Source organism: Dendrobates tinctorius, unplaced genomic scaffold, assembly GCF_039654945.1.
Source record: "Dendrobates tinctorius isolate UK_male_01 unplaced genomic scaffold, ASM3965494v1 ptg000281l, whole genome shotgun sequence".
In the NCBI taxonomy this organism is placed as follows: Eukaryota; Metazoa; Chordata; class Amphibia; order Anura; family Dendrobatidae; genus Dendrobates; species Dendrobates tinctorius.
The window spans coordinates 47,570-61,778 of NW_027361948.1; the positions used below are offsets into that span (position 1 = coordinate 47,570).

Consider the following 14,209-nt stretch of genomic DNA (forward strand, 5'->3'; position numbering starts at 1 on the left):
CTTACAACATAAAGGCCATCATCTTGGAACCTTTTAGTCTCTAGTGATGGCAGAGTTTGAAAACATTAACAGAAACCAATTCAATTTTAATAACTTAAAGAAAAATGAGAGGGTAATGACAAAATTGTCAGCAGACAAAGGGGGGGGGTTGGTTAGTAATACCATAATACAAAATAAGGAGGACTATGTCCAGGAAGCAAAAATATACTATCTGATACAAAATACTATATAATAATTTTGTTTGATCCCTCAGAACAGTTCAAGAGGGATTATCATTATCTTTCACTCCTAAATGAGGTGTATAAATCAAAAATTAAGACAATTTTTTTTTTTCGACTAACACCATTCCCAATCAGGCTATATTTTATCACCTCCCAAAAATGTACACAAATCTAAATACCCCCATCCCATATAGATCTATACCTACAAGGTTATGTCATTGAATTGCCCTAAGAGACTCTACCCAGCTGATTTTAGAAACCAGAAAATTTACCTGGGATTAAAACTATTTTTGACTCTCGATATTTCTGCTCTCTAAGGCTGGTTTCACATTTGCGTTTTTTAGCGCTGGAAAAAAACGCATACGTGCGCATGCGATTTTTCCCCTATATTTAACATGGGTGCGCATACCTGCGCACTTGTAAGCGCATGTATGCGATTTTCATGCGCTGCGTTTTTTTGGGGTGTGCGATGGTATTTTCCAGACGCTGCATGTTGCATTTTTTGGCCCTTGAAAAAATCGCATGCGCACGTATGCGCACGTTTTGCGCTAAAAATGGCCATTATAGCCTATGGATGCGCATACGTGCGCACTGGCATGCGCAGGTATGCGCTTTTTTAGCGCAGCGTTTTTTGGGTGGTGTCCACTTTTTATCCTAGTTAGAATCTTCTAAAGTCCAAAAAAAAAAGGCTATATAAAGGAGGTGCCTGCCAAAACTCTGCCACTACTACACTAGACAGATTGAAGAGCAGACATTCAACCAAGAACACATTATATCAGCGAAGAATGTGAGTATATTACATTATATGCCTGTCCTTTTAAATTATGTATGTACTAATGATTTTTATTATTTTTACATGCAGTATGTCTTCAGAATCGGAGTATTCCCCATCGCGGCAGGAATTGGCGCAAGCAGACCGTGAGGTGATTATTTTCGTGCATCTGGTAAGTATATCTGCTGCTTCTCCAAATCTCTTACGTTTTTTTCAACTTTCAGACATCGTCATCATCATCTGCGGACGGGAATAGTGAGGGCGAACAGCAGGAGCAGCGAAGCCAAGTCCCGGTGGTGATACGTAATGTAAGTATCAAATGATTTGTAATGTTTTTTTTTTTTTTTTATCTTCTATTTTTACTCTTTTTTTTTTTTCTTTTTTTGTAACTTTTTAGTCAATTTAAATTTGATTATTCTAATGAATGTGTTTTGTCTAGGTTCCACAACGGGATGAAGACGTCTACCTGGATAATGAGCAGCTCATCAGCCTGGTCCAGGAGCGTTCGCCGTTGTGGGACAGCCGTGACCGGCTGTACAAGGACAATGTGGTGACACGGCGGCTATGGAATGAGGTGGCCGCAGCGTTGATGGATGGCTGGGACAGCGCCACAGCATCCGCCAAAAAGGCGTTTAGTGAGTATTTCCCTGCTCTGTATTGTGCCGCAGTGACTGTTGTCCTTGACGGCACTGTTGGGTTTCGTGCTAGGCGTATTCTAGCAGGAAACCCAACAGTGTCATCGTGGTCTACAGTGACTGCTTTGAGTATTGTATTGCTACATTGTGCCGCAGTGACTGTTGTCCTTGACGGCACTGTTGGGTTTCGTGCTAGGCGTATTCTAGCAGGAAACCCAACAGTGTCATCGTGGTCTACAGTGACTGCTTTGAGTATTGTATTGCTACATTGTGCCGCAGTGACTGTTGTCCTTGACGGCACTGTTGGGTTTCGTGCTAGGCGTATTCTAGCAGGAAACCCAACAGTGTCATCGTGGTCTACAGTGACTGCTTTGAGTATTGTATTGCTACATTGTGCCGCAGTGACTGTTGTCCTTGACGGCACTGTTGGGTTTCGTGCTAGGCGTATTCTAGCAGGAAACCCAACAGTGTCATCGGGGTCTACAGTGACTGCTTTGAGTATTGTATTGCTACATTGTGCCGCAGTGACTGTTGTCCTTGACGGCACTGTTGGGTTTCGTGCTAGGCGTATTCTAGCAGGAAACCCAACAGTGTCATCGTGGTCTACAGTGACTGCTTTGAGTATTGTATTGCTACATTGTGCCGCAGTGACTGTTGTCCTTGACGGCACTGTTGGGTTTCGTGCTAGGCGTATTCTAGCAGGAAACCCAACAGTGTCATCGTGGTCTACAGTGACTGCTTTGAGTATTGTATTGCTACATTGTGCCGCAGTGACTGTTGTCCTTGACGGCACTGTTGGGTTTCGTGCTAGGCGTATTCTAGCAGGAAACCCAACAGTGTCATCGTGGTCTACAGTGACTGCTTTGAGTATTGTATTGCTACATTGTGCCGCAGTGACTGTTGTCCTTGACGGCACTGTTGGGTTTCGTGCTAGGCGTATTCTAGCAGGAAACCCAACAGTGTCATCGTGGTCTACAGTGACTGCTTTGAGTATTGTATTGCTACATTGTGCCGCAGTGACTGTTGTCCTTGACGGCACTGTTGGGTTTCGTGCTAGGTGTATTCTAGCAGGAAACCCAACAGTGTCATCGGGGTGTACAGTGACTGCTTTGAGTATTGTATTGCTAAATTGTGAAGCAGTGACTGTTGTACTTGACGGCACTGTTTTTTTTTATCAACAGTGGACAAAGTCCGAACACGTTGGCGTTCGATCAAGGACCGCTTCAACAGTGATGTTCGTGCTGAGGGCCAGGTTCGCAGTGGATCTGCGTCAAGGACCAGAACTAGATACCGTCACTATCACGCGTTGCAGTTCCTAAGACCGGTCCTTGCCACAAGATCGTAAGTATTATACATTTTGGGTTTTTATTTTTATTAATCTGTGTTTTTCTAATCCACAGCTGATGCTTCTTGTAAAGGCATGGTAGTAATGATTTTCCTTTCTTCCACAGCACCTGGAGCAGCACCCTGCAACCTGGCCCTGGAGCGGTCCTTCGTCGGACGTCCTCTGACCCGTCCCAGCCATCCGACAGCCAGGAAGCACCTTGCAGGTCCCACACACACACAGCTGGTGACCAGGAAGCTGGGCCATCAGGTGTTCCCCTGTCCCAGGTCTCTGCCACTGGTTATGAGGGCACTACCCGCCAGCGGCAGAGGGCCTTGGACAGGAATGTCTTGCCCGAGTTTATGCATTTGAGCGAGACATTTAATTCCAGCCTCAAGTCACTGTCCGACAGAGTTGAAAGCGGTTTTGCACTGATGGAACGTGGTTTTAACCACTTTGAACACCGCTTCAATTCTGTAGAACAGCGCCTTGACCGTCTGGAGGCCGACCTCAACAGACCAGCACACCATTTTTTTAGTAAGATTGAAAAGGGCATGGCGGAACACCTTAGTCCTGATCAACAGCTGAATGTGCTGCAGGCCTGCAACAATGCTTTCTTGCAGGCTATGCAGCATAATCGGTACGGTCAGCAGTCAGTGGTGTCCTTTCCACCTGTGCCACCATTGACTCGCTTCACCTCACTACCGACTTGTGCTGCATACCACTGCACGGACACCTCTCTTCAAAGGCTGGACACCCACCGTTACACCACCACAAGTCTGAGTGCAGCTGGTCACTTCACCGACACCACCATGGCAAGCGCTGCTCCTGTCTGGAGCACCACCGCCAATCCCATGCATGCGTGGAGCTCAGCCACCACTAGGCAAACATGGAACAGCCCTGCCGCTACAACAACATGTAGTAGCCCTGCCACCACCACTCTGCAAACCTGGGCCATCACTGCCGCCACCAGTCCTCCTGCAAGGACGAGCACTGAACAAGAAGAGCAGCATCAGCCACCTCAGCAGCAGCAGCCAACTCAGCAGACGCCACCTCAGCAGCAGCAGCCACCTCAGCAGCAGCCGCCACCTCAGCAGCAGCAGCAACCACCTCAGCAGCAGCCGCCACCTCAGCAGCAGCAGCAACCACCTCAGCAGCAGCAACCACCTCAGCAGCAGCTGCCACCTCAGCAGCAGCCGCCACCTCAGCAGCAGCCGCCACCTCAGCAGCAGCCGCAACCTCTGCAGCAGCAGCCGCCACCTCAGCAGCAGCAGCCATACCAGCAGACGGGGGACCTACATTCCATATTTGCCCCTACTTCAAGGCGAAATCAATCAAGGCGGGCATTGGGCCAAAGTCGGTCCAGGCACACAAGCCTACGGCGACATGCCATTACAACTAATGTAACTGAACAGATTTCCTCTCCTACAAGTGTTCCAAGTTTAATTCCCTTAACTGGACTACCTTCCCCCACAAGTTTTGTTGCCCCTTCCCCTCAAACACCGTCTTCAACTGCAAGTGTTGCATATTCCCTGCACACCCCCAAATTGAAACCATCTGCCCCCAAACGCCGTAAAAAATAATTTTTAAATTTTTTTTTTGTGATAAAAAATAAATTTACATTTGTGGTTCACCATTAATAAGTTTCATTAATGTTGTTTGCGCCGCTCACACACACTGATGGGTAAATACATGTTAAAAACCAACCCAAGGGCTAGTATAGTCATATGTGAAATAACATGGACTAGTATAGTCATTCAAAGGCCTAGTGTAATAACTCTAGTTTTACAAAATAGAATCTGGTTTCATGAAAAACAAACTGTTGAAACTTGTCTAAAAAATAAGTTTCTTTCTAGTTTCACCAGTTTGTTTTTGGTGAAACAAGATGCTAGTTGTTAAAAATCGAGTTATTACAGTAGGCCTTGGTATGACTATACTAGGCCGTGGTATTTCACATATACTACTAGCCCCAAGGCCTAGTATACTCATATTTGAAATACCACGGCCTAGTATAGTCATTCCAAGGCCTAGTGTAATAACTCTAGTTTTACAAAATAGAATCTGGTTTCATGAAAAACAAACTGTTGAAACTTGTCTAAAAAATAAGTTTCTTTCTAGTTTCACCAGTTTGTTTTTGGTGAAACAAGATGCTAGTTGTTAAAAATCGAGTTATTACAGTAGGCCTTGGTATGACTATACTAGGCCGTGGTATTTCACATATACTACTAGCCCCAAGGCCTAGTATACTCATATTTGAAATACCACGGCCTAGTATAGTCATTCCAAGGCCTAGTGTAATAACTCTAGTTTTACCAAATAGAATCTGGTTTCATGAAAAACAAACTGTTGAAACTTGTCTAAAAAATAAGTTTCTTTCTAGTTTCACCAGTTTGTTTTTGTTGAAACAAGATGCTAGTTGTTAAAAATCGAGTTATAACAGTAGGCCTTGGTATGACTATACTAGGCCGTGGTATTTCACATATTACTATACTACTAGCCCCAAGGCCTAGTATACTCATATTTGAAATACCACGGCCTAGTATAGTCAATTCAAAGGCCTAGTGTAATAACTTTTAATGGAGCAGATTACATTCATCCACTCAATGCTGACTTGTATTCCCCATGGACTTTCATTGGGGTTGGGTTTTGAGTGTTGTGTTTTGAGAAAATCACATACTTTGTTTTAAACTATTTGCACAATTTTATCTTGAAAAAAAAATGGTTTCCTGATTCATGGCCTGCAGCTTTGCTCATTCCAATATATTTCACGCAGACTAGCAATGCTGCATTTTAACTCGTATGTGTATTTACCTGCCCAGGTGTGTGAACATAACAAAATTAAGTTATACATGGGAAGTTTTTTAATTAATCGGAGTTTAAAAAATATAGTGCACTCAGTAATGGTATCAAATAAGGATTTTTATTACCATAAACAACAACATTACACCATTTCATCTTGCCAGTGCACCCGTCCTACATCAGAAATAAAGTAGGCCGCAAATTTGTCCCTCATTTGGCCAACTTCAACGGATGACCTGAGAGTGTGCTGAGTGAATTCAGGCAATGGGTTAGGAGCATCATCGTCCAGTTCAAAGGTCGGGTGCTCTTTAGCCATCACAAAGTTATGTAGAACCACACAGGCCTTCACCACCTCATCGACTGTTTCAAGTTTAAGATTAATGGCCGTGCCCAGAATTCGCCATCTGGAAACAAGAATCCCAAAAGCACACTCGACAGTTCTTCTGGCCCTGGTCAGCCTGTAATTAAAAATTTTTTTGGTGTGGTCCAAGTCCCGGCTGGAGTAGGGTTTCAGTAAGTTTCCGCACATTTGAAAAGCCTCATCGCCAACCATTACAAAGGGCAGTGGCGGAGCTTCGGTGTGAGGAAGAGGCCGTGGCATAGGGAAATTAAATTGGTTGCCATACAACCTCCGGCCCATGTCTGAGTTTTTAAAAGCCTGCGAGTCATTACCACGGCCAAATGCTCCAATGTCCACTGCTACAAACATACATCCGGCATCCGCAATTGCAATGAGTACTATTGAAAAGTACTTTTTGTAATTATAGTACTCAGATCCCGTTCTTTGGGGTTTGATGATCCGTATGTGTTTCCCATCAACAGCTCCCAAACAGTTGGGAAAATTGCATACTGTCCAGAATTTGTCAGCAATTTCCATCCACTTTTCAGCGGTGGGCAGGGGCATAAATTCTGGGCAAAGAACATTCCAGAGAGCCCGGCAGGTGTCAGCAACAATTCCAGACAAGGTAGAGATTCCAATACGGTACTGGAAGTGTAGTGAGGATAGGGTTTCTCCAGTCGCCAGGAATCTGTGAACAGACAAAGAAGTAAAATTAATATTTATGTATATTATTTTTAAAAACTATAAAAAAAATATTAGTACATTCACGAAAACTAATTACCCAAGGTTTTGAATACTAAATTTACAAAAAAAAACATCAGACCACACCCCTTTGTTTTTAAAACATACCGTAATGTCACCAGTAGCCGTTCCTCAGGAGGAATCGCACGACGGAGCTGTGTGTCCTGTCTCCGGATGGATTGTTGGACACGAGCAAGCAAATCCATGAAACTTTCGTGGGACATCCGGATATAATCTGTAAATTTCTCCGGGTTTGACTGGAGCTCGCTGTAGAGGGTATGGTATGCCCCACGGCTCTCCCGGAGTTCAACAATCGGATGTATCCACATACGCCGCCGTCTTCGCTGCCTCTCTCTCTTCCTTTGTTCATGGCAAGCAACTGCATACGCCTGAGCCATCGCGATGTCCAAATCCAAGTTGAAGTGAAAACTCTTCCAGCGCAGATCCATGGTCACGAGAAGAATCAAGCAAATGTGAAGAATACTGTAGACAGGGTGTATATATATTAACATACCACACCCACAATGAAGTCCCATTGGTCTTGTGTGTTGTTGAATGGTTGTTTTTTCTTTTTTGTGGGGTTTTTCCAAAATCTGTAAAAAAACGCAAACGCACAAAAAACGCATACAAACGCGCAAAAACGCTGCGTTTTTTTCCTGCATGCGCATTAAAATGCTGGAAAAAAACGCAGCGTTTGTATGCATTTGTATGCGTTTTTTTAATGCGTTTTTTTGCGGGAAAAACGCGCTGCAAAAAAAAGCAAGTGTGAAACTAGCCTAATCCAATATCAAGCACACTTTGGGTTTGGAGGCCATAGATTTCTATCTCTCTACTTACAGACATTTGAGACTGCAATGTGGACTCGGGTCGCTCCAAGTTCATGGGCAGGTTCAAGTCTCTGTCACCAATTAAGTCTCATAAATACAGTGGTGATATTAAATATGGATGTCTCACTCTTAATCCAGCGGGGTCACAGAACAAGAGGCATTATTGTTTGTGGAGGAATTCAACAATAATGGTTGGGGACTCTCATTCATTGCAAATATATCAAAAGCAAAAATTGTGTTTTTCGATTTAGAGTTATATCATGAAGATCAGTCTATCAAAAGGAGAACTCACTTCAAGCCAAATGACACAAATGGCTATTTAGATTACTTTAGTTCACACTAGTCGAAATATAAAAAGAACATACCATCTAGTCAATTCCATTGCATTAGACATAATTGTACTTCCACTACAGAATGTCCAACAATCACGTGTCTACTTTCAAGGAACAATGAAAAGATACCCTAGACCAGGGGTCTCAAACTCGGCAGAGTAAATGGGCCGCACATAAAAAAAATTTAAGCTGGCGGGCCGCATTCCTTTCAGACTTAATAGTCACAATTGATAGCGGTATCTAAGGGGTTAAATGGCCGCGATCGGTGCCATCTTCTAGCGTGAGCAGTGGTGTAACTATAAGGTTATGGGCCCTGGTGGGAACTTTCAAATGGGGCCCACCCCATGCCAAAATACACGCACATCTCCACTCAGCACACCTCGTACACACGTGGCTCTGCACACCTCGTACACTTCATATACACACGACTCTGCTCTGTACACCTCGGTCCTTGTACACACACTGCTCCGCTCCATACACCTTGTACACATGCGGCTCTGCTCCATACACCTCATACACATGCGGCTCTGCTCCATACACCTCATACACAAGCGGCTCCGCTCCCTACACCTCAGTCCTCGCACACACGCGGCTCCGCTCTGCACACCTCGCACACACGCGGCTCCGCTCCGCACACCTCGCACACACACGGCTCCGCTCCGCACACCTCGCACACGCGGCTCCGCTCCGCACACCTCGCACACACGCGGCTCCGCTCCGCACACCTCGCACACACGCGGCTCCGCTCCGCACACCTCGCACACACGCGGCTCCGCTCCGCACACCTCGCACACACGCGGCTCCGCTCCTCGCACACACGCGGCTCCGCTCCGCACACCTCGCACACACGCGGCTCCGCTCCGCACACCTCGCACACACACGGCTCCGCTACATCCACCCTGTAAACCCCTCCTGACCCCACAGAGAAACTTACCCAGCACCATGACAACCAGCACAAAGACAGCAGCATTCTGCATATACTGAGGCCTGATCATGTGACCCCTGACTCCTCCCCCTCCTGTGACCTCATCACAGGTCCTGTGTGCACACAGAACACACAGCCATCGCGCGCTCCTGGATGGCTGGATGGCTGTATGCCTTCCCCCTTCTACCTGTCTCATGGGGTGAGACATGTGGTGCACCGTGGGCCGCAGATGACTGCCTCAGGGGCCGCGTGTTTGAGACCTCTGCCCTAGACCTTTAGTTTAGACAGCATATCAACGTAATCTACTTCTTTCTCTGAACAACTGCCTTAGTAAACACCTCAAAAAAATCCAACGAGGTTGAGGATACATACAACCATGTGGAAGTATAATTTCATCACAACATATAATTGGGTAATCAAGCTATTCATAATATTTTAAATATTAGTATCTACTTAAAACAGACACAATATTGAAGGAACTGATACCATAGATATCTAACATCTTATTCAGAAGAGGAAAAACAATAAATAACTGCATAGCACCCAGCCTTCTGCGTAATAAAGAACATTTTAACAATACCAATGTCAATCCAAAAACAAGAAAATTGGAATCTATAAATGTGGGAAAAAACGCTGTGACTGTTGTAAAATTATTGATCATGGGATAAAGTATATGAAGGTCAACATCAATAATGTTCGCAGTTTCACCCAAGAACTGACATGTAGCTCAGATTTTGTCATGTATGTGGTGATATGTGATTGCGGTCTCCCAATATGTTGGTTGCACTATACAACCACTGCAGAACCGCATGAATAGCCACAGACATTGTCAAAAAAGGATTTCTAAAAAAAAAATCTGTCCAAACATATCACCTTAATTCATAATAAAAATTTTGATTCCGTACGGGTCATACCAATATAATTCCTGTACTTACTGTATATACTCGAGTATAAGCCGAGTTTTTTCAGCACATTTTTTTTGTTCTGAAAACGCCCCCCTCAGCTTATACTCGAGTCATTGTCCCAGAAGACAGCGTGGAAGGGAGAGCGGGGACACATGATCGCCCGGCAACTGGAGCTGCTGGCACTGGAACAAGATACAGCAAGGGTGTGCAGGGAAGGTAAGTAGAATGTTTTTTTTTATGCTTTTCTCATGGTGGCCATGCAGACAAGGATGGGGATGAGGAGCCATGCAGACAAGGATGGGGATAAGAAGCCATGCAGACAAGGATGGGGATAAGGAGCCATGCAGACAAGGATGGGTAGCCATGCAGACAAGGATGGGAATAAGGAGCCATGCATACAAGGATGGGGATAAAGAGCCATACAGACAAGGATAGGGATAAGGAGCCATGCATACAAGGATGGGGATAAGGAGCCATGCATACAATGATGGGGATGAGGAACCATGCATACCAGAATAGGGACAAGGGGACAATGCATACCCGACTTATACTCGGGTCAATAACTTCCCAGTTTTTCGTGGCAAAATTAGGTGCCTTGGCTTATACACAAGAATATACGGTACTAGAAATAGAAAATCAGTTGTTTAATGCAATAACTAGGACTAGGTAGTCTATATCCAGATGGACGCAATGAGGCATAGGAACTTGTATAAACATCACACCAAATATCATACTTTCTGACATCTGGCTGTCAGGTTGGGTAACAACTGGATTCTCTGTGTGTGACCATCCCCCTCTGAGAGAGAGTCTAAGCAGAGAAATTTGCATTCTTTGGGTGGCAGGCTTCTTGTGATGGGCGACTCTTACCTGAGCTCACCTAGTGACATCCGGCCTCTGTGGGATCAGCTCTTCTGTGATTAAATGAATATTCATCATGTCAAATGAAGGCTAGCAGACCATTTTATTTCCAACATGTCTTAGAAGCAATATGTTGCTCATTCCTAGTGAGTTCTGTTTTTGTTTTAAAAAAAAAAAATCAGGGGCTCATATTCACTATGTACTGTATATTTCAATGTTTCTTTTACATCTCCACATGTGTCATGAATTAATTTTCTACTAACATTGGTCCCTATTTAGTTTATTCTGTTGTTTGGATTTCACTTAGATACAAACATTTAAATATTCATTTCATGAGACCCACGAAAGGAAATGGGTAATATTGATTTGATCCCCAGTTTGGGAAACCGCACCCCTAATTAATGAATTGGGGTATAAAATAGTTCATAGGAGGTATATTATATTAGACACCTGATAAATGCTTATATAGATGAGATGGTTTGTATAGAATGGTTTTAATTATATTTTTTGTTTTTAAATCCATTTACTTTTGAAACTTGACAATTGCACCCCAAATGCTGAACTGTTATCACAGCAAAAAATAAAAAAATATTTTAGAATAATTTGCCGAAAATCAGTAGTTCTTGGTTGATAGACGTCTAATCAAATTGGGATTTAAACCTTTAAACGGAAGCGACTTCTGGATCTTCATCCAAAACTTCTGGGAGAGGAAAACTACCCCTCATGGGTACATCTTAATTAGTAATTCAGACAGACTTACCTGCTCTCTCTTACGGGTTTGCCTTTGATGCCAACATCCATAAATAGCTGCAATGATCAGTAGAGCCACTGCCAGGGAGACTATTGCGCTGATCAGGGGAATGCTCACGACATCTTCTTCTTCAAATTTTGATTCATCAAATTGAAACAAATTGAAACTATCCTGAATATTCATAAAAACATTAATTACCAAAGATGACAAAGCAACAAATATGTACTGTATACACTACATAGTGATATTGCAGTATCTACTAATTCATATGATGCCATTTATTTCCAATTGTTTAGTGCCAACATATAGTGCCTTGTGAAAGTATTCACCCTCCTTAGCAATTTTTGTGTTTTTCTACCTCACAACCTGGAATTTCAGTGTATCTTTTTTTTTTTGAGGGTTTGCATCAGTTCATCTAAATAAAATGCCTACAACTGCAAACATTTGGTTTTCTTTCTATTGTGAAGCAAACAACAAATAGGACAAAATAACTGAAAACTTCAGTGTGCATAACTAATCATCCTCCTAAAGTCAGTGCTTTTTAGAGCCTCCTTTTGCGGCAGTTATAGTTGCAAGTCCCTTGGGATAAATCTCTGTGCTTTCCACATCTTGCCACTGGGATTTTTGCTTATTCCTCAAAGCAAAACTCCTCCAGCTCTTGCAACTTAAGATGGTTTATTCTGGTGAACATCAATCTTCAAGTTTGAACACAGTTCTCTATTGGATTAAGGTCTGGGCTTTGACTAGGCTACTCCAAAACATTTACGTTTTCCCTTAAACCACTCGAGTTTGCTTTAGCAGTGTACTTTTGGTTATTGTCTCAAATCTATCCCAGGCTCATATCAGTGACAGACTGAAACAGGCTTTGCTCAATAATATCCCTGTATTTCGCACCATCCATCTTTCCCTCGACTCGGACCATTTTCCCTGTCCATGCTACTGAGAAGCATATCCACAGCATGATGCCACCACCAATTTTCTCTGTGGGTATGGTGTTAAGTTGATGAGCTGTTTACCTTGGTGGCCACAAATTTCCATTTTGGTTTCATCTGACCACAGCACCTTCCTCCATACATTTAGGAAGTCTCCCACATGTCTTTTGGCAAACTCAAAATGAGCCTTACAGTTTTTGTGTGAAAGTAAAGGTTTTTTTTCCTGCCCACACTTCCATAAAGGCCACCTCTATAGAGTGTAAGGCTTATTGTGATCATGATCATGTGGACAGATACTCCAGTATTTGCTTAGGAACTCTGAAGCTCCTTTAGGGTTACCTTTGGTCTCTGTGCTGCCTCTCTGATTAATGCCCTCCTTGCCCAGGCTGAGAGTTTTGATGGGCAGCCCTCTCTGTGAAGGTTTTTTCTGGTACCATATTTTTTCCATTTGATGATAATGGATTTGAAGGAGCTCCAGGGGATCATCAGAGATTGGATTTTTTTTTTTTTTTTTAAAACCCATCCCTGAGTTGAACTTTTCAACAACTTTGTCCCTGGCTTGTTTGGAGATCTCCTTGGTCTTCATGGTGCTTGGTTAGTGGTGCCTTTTGATTGATGATGTTGCAGCCTCCGTGGCCTTTCAGAAAAGGTGTGTATATACTGACAGACCATGTGACACTTGGATTGCACAGAAGTGGGTTTCCTTTTACTAAGCATGTGACTTATAAAGGTAATTGCATGCATCAAAAAATGTGAGGGGCTTCATAACAAAAGGGGAGCATACATATGTACATGCCAATTTTTAGTGATTTGATCTCATGAATTTAATTTCTGCCTATATTTTTCTCACTTCACTTCACAAACTTAGACTATTTAGTGCTGATGCATCACACACAAATCGGATTACCAAAATATTTAAATACAGGTTGTAATGTAACAAAATAGGTAAAAAGCCAAGAGGGGTGAAGACTTATTCAAGCCACTGTATTCTGTTGTAAATTACAGAGACTGTCGCCACACATGTTCTTTAGATCCAAACACACAAATGGCAAATATTAATGGGAAGCCAATTACCCAGTGTGTTCTTGACAGTGAATTTAGAGGAAATCCACACATTTAGGCTGGGTGCACACAAACTGTATACTCCATGATGAAATTGTCTTTTGTCAAATTAAAAACCCAGGACCTGAGATGCAAAAAGTAAGAGTGCTAAATATTGGAATACAGAGCACTTTCTTTTTTATCCTCTTGGTGACATCTGATATACATCTACAGTGGCTGTAGGCACTTACTGTATGGAGAGGGGTAAGTAGTTGACACCACTCTATATAGCATAGGTGTTGGCTGTTTTATATAGCTGACATCCAAAAGGAAGATGTTTTGACTGAAGCAAGATAAGGAGCTAAGGAAGAGTGGATTCGCTTCCAACACCCCTACCATTGTTGTGCCGCTGAAATGCCTTGGCAAGCTGGGTGCCTACTGAAGGTGCCTGTGCTTGCCATGTTTGTATACCTATAAAGTCCAGCCTGTGGTGGGCTTCATAGGAGATCAGTAATTATACAATAAACCATAATACTGCAATACTGAACTGCGATCAAGTGATCACAGGTTCAAGTCCCATAAATCCCATAACAAGACCTATAAAACAAATGTATGAAATATTTTTTATAGATATAAACTCCCCCAAAATTTAACAGTTAAATCATCCACCTTTATCCAACATGGAAATAGTCAAATCTAAGAATTAAAAAAAATTTGTTATGGCTAACCGAATATGGTGATTGAAGCAAGTACTAAAAAAAACCTATAAACATTTGGTATGTTCATAACCACTCTGACCCATAGAA

General features: G+C 43.1%; 1 protein-coding gene across 2 annotated transcripts in view; it reads right to left on the reverse strand.

Moving 5' to 3' along the window:
- The window catches only part of PODXL (podocalyxin like), a 144,402-nt gene that overhangs the window by 7,219 nt on the left and 122,974 nt on the right, over positions 1-14,209 (reverse strand). For both annotated transcript variants that reach the window (XR_012226712.1, XM_073559903.1), the window contains exon 7: positions 11,440-11,601. Coding sequence is in view for 1 of the 2 variants with exons in the window: in XM_073559903.1 (XP_073416004.1) it covers positions 11,440-11,601 (162 nt within the window). In the remaining variant the exon portion in view is untranslated. The remainder of the gene's footprint in view (positions 1-11,439; positions 11,602-14,209) is intronic.